The sequence below is a fragment of the Malaclemys terrapin genome, chromosome 1 (genome assembly GCF_027887155.1).
Source record: "Malaclemys terrapin pileata isolate rMalTer1 chromosome 1, rMalTer1.hap1, whole genome shotgun sequence".
Lineage (NCBI taxonomy): Eukaryota > Metazoa > Chordata > Testudines > Emydidae > Malaclemys > Malaclemys terrapin.
In genome coordinates, this window is record NC_071505.1 from 51,603,105 (window position 1) to 51,610,834 (window position 7,730).

Here is a 7,730-nt window from a genome sequence, read left to right on the forward strand (position 1 = left end):
GTACTGATTTTGCCCCAGATCCCTAAATGGCCCCCTCAAGGATTGAACTCACAATCCTAGGCTTAGCAGGCCAATGCTCAAACCACTGAGCTATCTTTTTCAAATTAAAATGATCCCATTAGAATATTGGGAACTCCAGCTGAATCCTTGTTTGAGTCTATAGCAGGGCCTTTGAATGGAAACACTTATGTTATGCCTTATCTTTGTTGGAGCTAGTGCTCCAGCTATAATACTAACAAATCATGGAGTACAGGTTGAACCTCTCTAGTCTGGCACCCTCAGTACCTGACCGGTGCCGAACCAGAGAATTGACGAACCACGGGAGGTCAATATATAACAAGTGGGCTTTTTACTTTTATGTCGCCAAGACGAATAAACGGAACAATGCTTGCAATGCCACCTAGCCAAGGCTTACTGGCTCTCTTCATAACAAAGTCTTAATGTTATTCCACAATTTTACTGTATTAGCACAAGGAAATAAGTAGAGAAAGCAAAAAAACCATAAAATCATGCCGAACCATGGATGTTGCTGGACTCGAGAGTGCTGGACTAGAGAGGTTCAACCTGTAACAAAATTGGTGTCCTGCATGCTTTTCTTCATCAGTTGATGGCTCCATTAGGTTTGACTTGTAGGAGCGGGGTAAGGCTGGGGAGAATGAGTGAAGTTGTCAGTATGTTGCCTTTCTTTTTATAGTTGAAACAAGCTTACTGCATTTTTATTTTGATAAACAAGGTAGCTTCTTGCAGTAGTAGCAGCCAGCAGGATCATTTAAGATGAACAATCTGAGATGCCATGTGCTTTTTAAATAAAATAATTCCTTAGTTCTCACCTTAGTGTGTTTCTTACATGCATGAAAGAAGAGCAACCTTTGCTTCTTCTACTCGTGTTCATTACCACAGGTACTTCAGCTGGAAGAAGTGGTTTCTCTGGGATACTACTTTAATCCACAGGATTTTATTTGTATTGAGCTTTTCTCCTGCTGCTGTACTTGGGAGAGGTTGATTCAAAGTTCAGCAATGTACAAAAAATGAAATGTAATAGCAGTTTACTTTCTATTAAACTATGGATTTTTTAAGATGCTGATTTACTGAGAAAATACTCTGAGACAGTTTTACCCCTACAATCTAATATCAAAATAGCCTTTCTTAAAGACAAACAATCTAATTTGACACATAGCTATCCTGCACAATATATTTTGGTTAGCTGGAACACTAGCTAGTTGCTGAAGTGTTTCCATTCTAAGATCCTGTTTTCAGTTGCTCCATAACTTTCCAAAGCATTCACCTTTGGGGCTGAAATTTTTCGTGTTTTTGTCCCTTTGTATACCAGTGTCCACTTCATGTGGCATACATATAGGGGTTGTAGTTGTTTGATGATACCCCATATGGGTTGCAGCGTGAGGACGTAGGGGTCAGCTGGGGGTATGCAGTTGGAGGGGATTTTATTTCTGTATCGAGTCAGGTTCAGGGCATTTGGGTGGCCTGCTCTATGATGCAATCTACTTCTCTAGTGGAGTGTCCTTGCTCGGTGAAGATGGTTTTGAGTGTGTTAAATAAAAGGTCCAATAAAAGATATTAGCTCACCCACCTTGTCTCTCTAATGGGACCAACACAACTACAACAACACTGGCTAAAACTAATTTATGATGGCTAGAATAGTTTCTTATGGACCTTCCTGCTGGCTGGAGGTCAGCAAAATGCATAACAACACTCTAGCCCCACTCTGAAACACCTCCTCTGGGGCCCAAATGCCCCCAAGATGCCATTGGAGAAAGGGGCCCAGATATGCCAACTTTACACCAGCCCAGGATTTCTCCATATTAGGGGAATTTTCCCTTGCCCTTTTAGGGCTGTTTTAAGGCCACTTTGTGCAGTGACGTTTGTGGAATCCAGGATTCAGCAACAACATTTAGCCTGAATAGGACCCCCAAATAGTTAGACAAATCTAAAAGAACAAAAAAGATCCAAAATTGTCCACTGTCTGTCACAAGGTAACAAACTGCAAGCAGGAAATCTAAAATATAGCAAGAATTCCATTGAGTTGGACCTGCACATTGCTCCTTTATTAAACTTATTTGCAAAAAAAGTGTTTAATGAGAATATACTACTTCAGGGGAAAGAAACCCTAATTAGAAACAACAACTTTTATTGATCTTATTGTTTTATTTGTTCCAAGCTTGGGTGAATTTTACTCTTTGTACTTTGTTTATCATTGTTTTGAAGCACTTGGAATGCCTGTAGCATATAGATAGATTATAACTCAAATTGAGGGGTTAAAGCAAGAGAGACACTACAGAGTCATAGGTTGGCATATGCTTTTACAATGATGTTTTCTAAGAGTTGATATATAACCTGTGGCATTAGGATTCTTTCTTTCCAGTTTTGTTTTTCAAGAGTTTAGAGTTCCTCTCTGCCAATGGCATTCTATAGGCTTCATACAGTTTATACATATTAACAAGACTAAAAGACAAAACAAATTAAAAAGACTAACTCTGACTGATCTTGTTTTATCACTTTTAAGCCTGTAAGAAGTTTAGTCTTTTTAATTAGTGTTTCTCATGAAGAAGTACATTCTCATTAGACTTTTCTTCTTCAAATACAGCTCAATAAGGGAACAATGTGCTAAACTAATGCTGAGGAATTCGTGTTATGCTTTAGATTTGGTGCTTGTGGTTTGCTACCTTCTGACAGAAAGTGGACAATTCAAGATTCTTACATTCTATTGGAATCTTTAGAATAATTATAATAGGGTCCTAAAACGTAAGTAGTCAGAAGTCAAAAAGGGATGTGTGGGGAAAAAGAACTGGGTGGCCTTCTTTATGCCAGCCAAAGTAACACCGAAGGCCCAAAATCAGGCCCTCTGACAGAGGCTCGATATACTGACTGCCCTTACAAAAGGCAGTACAGGCCAGGGCCTGAACAAGACTAAGCTGTACAATTCCCTGTCAAATTCGGTCAAGGGTTATGACCAGAGGAGGGAGGGGGAGGGAGCAATGTGGAATGCCTCAGCAACATAATAACCGCTTGTTTATGAAATATAATAACCGCTTACATGAAGAAATTGTTTCTAGTAAAGGCCAACTTCTCCTGTAGTTCCAGCTAACTGACAAACTAGCCAATCATATCTTCTTTGGGAGTCCTGTAATAAACCCCTATCCCCTTAACGGTAAAACCCGGAAAAATAATATGTATCTTACCGAGAAAAACATCCCAACTGGTGCCAAGTACCCATAGCGGAAACCACCAAGAAACCCCCCACCCAATATGCACCCAATTCTCGTAAAATGATTAGGAAGGTATCGGGAAAAGGGGACAGACCCCAACTCTTATTTCTTGCAAATGACGTATCATTTGTACTATGCTTGCGGTTTGTACAAATAAAAGCAGCCTGCGTGCTGTGCTAGGTGTGGTAGTTTTCGGACTGCTACCCCAACGCGTTGGTATGTATTGCAATAAACTGGCCTCAGGCTTGAGTCTGTGAACTAAAATCAATGCGAGGGTGACTTTTTCCACAACAGATGGTATGCTCTTGGTTCCTCATTGGAGTGTCTCAGTTAAGCTGTGTTCCCTGGTGCTGTTCTTTCTCACCTCATGTTTTGGTGCGGAAATCAGGGTCTCAACCTAGTCTCTGCCGTTAAAGACCCAGTGACAGCATCCAGGGATTGAGGGAGTAAAGGAGCAGAAGATGGCAAAGGAAGTCAGGGGGGAGCATGCACAGTAGAAGTAAAATGGAGGCATGAGATATTGAGTGAGGGGTGGAAGCAGGAGCAGCAGAATGGGGCTGAATTTAGTCTTCCAATCCAGCACTTTTCCAGAAATGCCTATTTAACCACTAGTCATGTTCCTCTGTAAATCAGCTTTATTAGGAAGAGGTTTTATTTCTTGAAAAAAGTCAGAAGATGGTCAGTAGAAGTAATTTTCAGGGCATGACTTTCTGTCAGTGTCATGGGGCAATTGGCCCTTTAGGGAGAGTCAAGGCCTAGCTTACCCATGGCAGCCCTCTAAAAACCATCTGGGAGTAATTGGTTTCCCTAGGTAGGTGTTTAATGTTCAATTAGTAGAGGAGCATCTGCACCCTAGAAAACAGGCTGCCTGAGCTAAGTCAGTGAGTGTGCTCAGGAGGAAGGTGCTCTGAGGAGAAAGGGCTTATAAGGGGAATGCAATCCCAAGAGAGAACAGGAATAACGTAAAGGGAGAAACTGGGAAGGATCCAGAGAGAGAGACTGTTCCCCCGGTGAAGGGAGTAGGAATATCCTGAAAGAAGGAGCTAGAGACTTTCCAGGGGAAGAGAAGAGCGGTTCTGAAGGAAGGAACCAGAAATTTGCTCTCCAAAGAGAGTTGTACTGATGCTGGGATGATGAAGCCACGCGGAGTACCAGAGTAAGTCCTTGCCTATGTTTATATAAATTTCTGTTGTCAATAAATGAGCCCCTCAGAAGGGGGTGCTCTTTAATACACAGAAGCTCTGTTTGGACTTGTCTGTACCTGGCTGAGGAGAAACTAAGGCATGACTCCCCCTTGCCTGAACACTAGGGGACACGCAGCCAGAAGCAGAATGTTCCCAGTCAGATTCAAATATATTTTGACTCCATTATTTATGTTCTCACTGTGTATGCAGAAATCCAATTGAAATCAACAGGTGACCATGCACTGAGAGAATACAGGATAGATGTGAGAAGAGAACGTAGTCCTCCACATCAGTAGTACATTTTTGCTTCTTATATGCTGCACTGGTGATTGCATCCATTTTATTATTTGTAGCCAGCGCTGTAATAGGTATAATATAATTCAATTAACTAAGAGTACAAATCACTGTGATGATAGTGTGCTGCCATGGCATCTGAACTCCAGTTAGTGGGATAATTAAAATAGAGAATATTCTGTATGCTCAAAACACTCAACCAGCTATCTAAAACAACAGCAATACTGAAATCAAAATGTAGCAAGTCTATCAAAAAGAAGCTTCCAAACAATGCTCACCCAGAAGCTTGGACTTAGTTGGCCTCCCCCTTAACTTAAAAGGAAAACTGCAGTGTTCCAAGGCAATCAGCAAGTGAAATAAGATATCGCACAGTCATTTCAGTGATCTGCCTTTGATTCTGTTAGATACTGTGAATTGTTAACTAACCAAATTATATTCAAGTAATTCAGCACCTGCTTAATCAAGCTACAAAATATGGAATTAGATATCGGCCACTTCAACTTCAGTGATTTGATTATGTAGAAGAGAGAGATTGGTGCATATACATCTAATCCTATGAAATTAAATCAGGAAAATTAGCTGAAGATATTCGTAGGGATCTGTTTGGTGCCTATTTGCATAAAATGTGGAACTACCTACTTATTCAAAGAATTATTTTGTGGTGAGAAGTGAGGATAGAATTGAAGATACGTGTCTGTAGTTGTATTGGGTTAATAGTAAAGAGGCTAGGAGGTACCAAAAGTGTATTCTGATTAAATAGAAATCTTGTCTGGGAAAACTGCTTTTGCATTATAAGAGAACTAAAATTTGTGAGTAACTGTCAAGACTCAGAGCTTAAAGGATACAGAGCGTGTCCAATTATCAAACACTGGTTAAGTTCGTTGCCAAAATTTTTCATTTTAGCCCTTAAATCAGTGCATAGTCAACCAAAATTCCCATATTTGGTGTCCAAATGTAGTGTTTATAATTTTTGGTATTTTCTAAGTAGACCAATAATAATGGCTTCTCTTTTTGTTTGCAGACATAAAATAAAAATGACTCAGTGAATGACTGTTAAACATAATGTGGGAAAACTCTATTAAACTCCAGGGTCTGCAAAATCATTAGAATGTAAAATAAATCTTTTTAGGTATTTTGCAAATAGTATTTACTTTTCTCTTCCGTGATGTGGTTTGAGCATTGGCCTGCTAAACCCAGGGTTGTGTGTTCAATCCTTGAGGGGGCCACTTAGGGATCTGGGGCAAAATCAGTACTTGGTCCTGCTAGTGAAGGCAGGGGGCTGGACTCAATGACCTTTCGGGGTCCCTTCCAGTTCTATGAGATAGGTATAGCTCCATATATTATGTCTGTAGCACAAGTCAATACAGTTCTAAATTCCTTGCTTTGTATGGCCTTATTTCTCTTATAAAATCATTCACTATATTTTTTCAAAAAATAATTTTGTTACATTTTATTAACGTCTGTTGTTGGTGCAGGTTTCTCTTGGACTTTTACATGCTCGTGCTACCCATATCCTGTGGCCTCCAAGGCGCTGGCAGAAGTTACAACCTATGCTGCCTCCAGAACGTACACCACTTCACAGTGATCAAGAATGACCTACATGTACATGATGGAGAAATGAAATATTGATACTAGGATTAACCATCAAGAGGGGTAGATGATGTAACGGAACAAATAAGAATGCCAATTGTACTATAACAGATACTGCTCCAGCAGAAATTCCCTTATGTTAAGGTGTCACTTTAAATCTAAAGTTTTTCTTTAATCTGTAACATTACATGGTGCATTATTTTGTCTTGGAGTAATTATTCTCTGATTGTGGAGTATTCCAATGTTCAATTTTCCAGAAACAGTAAAATATATGAGCCATTGTCTGTTCTAGTGCTCCTGTTGATAAGACATTATTATAACAGTCTATAAAACGTTTTAATCTTTTGCTTTTGATTTGTTTCTTTAACAGCTTGACAGATTCTTGAAAATTAATATTTTGATGAATATGTGAAGTCAAACCAGTACTTCATCATTTCAGTTAAGTCTGAATATGTAGAAGCACTTACTCATAATATAACATTTTGAATTGCACTATAATTGTTAAAATTGAAAAAGCAGCCTTTCCTTATATGAAAAGCTAATTGTACAATATGTCCAAAAAAGAATAAAAATGAATCTTTAATCCAGTTATTTTCTTTTTCATTTAATGCAGCGTGTTGTTTTTATTATTAAATTGAATACATAATAATTTTAATTTATTTTTCATTAAAGTTTAATATAAATATTCCTTTTATATCCATTTGTTGAGACAGAGTTCCAAATAAAATATAATACACGTTACGCCACAGCATCTACACAAAATACACTCTATTGGTTTCTTAAGTACAATCACTCAGTGTTAATATTGATTGCCACATTTATTTGGAAATATGTAAAAAGCTCCTTTAATATTATAAACACATTCCTCTACTAATGCACAAAAAAGTTTCCAGAGGCCACATTATCAGTGAAGGGGCCTTGACTGATTTCCATTGACGAGTGACACATTTTCAGTCACAGATTGGTATGAGCCAACTTCATTTCATACATACTGAATTTTACTTCAGAGGGAATAATGTTCAGAAGGATTCAACAGCTGGCACCTCTGCGCTAGAGTTATGCAACCTTTCTCATCAGACTCCAAAACAAGGTGAAACTAGGCCTGGTGTTTGGTTTCCATGCTAAGCTGAACTTCTGAGAAGACTGACACTAGCTATTCTATTCTACATAGGTTGCGCAGTAACTCCCGCCACTGCTAAATCTACCTATCTACCCCATCTACTTATTATGGCTCCCAGCACTTTGGTACACTTGAACACCATAAACCTGGACCAGGCTCCCTTCCTTCCGCCAAAGCCTCTCCCCAGTGTGTGACCCCCTCTTTATTAAAACCAATGCGGTTTGCTTGGTTGTTAATTACAGTCAGTCTTTGATTATTTGGATTTATTTAGGGAGACTGAAAACATTGATTTGTAATTCTTCACAAATTAATCAAGAA

General features: G+C 39.0%; 1 protein-coding gene across 7 annotated transcripts in view; it reads left to right on the top strand.

Moving 5' to 3' along the window:
* The window catches only part of IMMP2L (inner mitochondrial membrane peptidase subunit 2), an 858,170-nt gene extending 851,291 nt beyond the window's left edge, over window positions 1-6,879 (top strand). For all 7 annotated transcript variants that reach the window (XM_054024219.1, XM_054024242.1, XM_054024261.1 and 4 more), the window contains exon 6: window positions 6,178-6,879. In XM_054024219.1, coding sequence (XP_053880194.1) covers window positions 6,178-6,297 — 120 coding nt within the window. In that variant the 3' untranslated portion in view covers window positions 6,298-6,879. The remainder of the gene's footprint in view (window positions 1-6,177) is intronic.
* The last annotated feature ends 851 nt before the right edge of the window (window positions 6,880-7,730 follow it).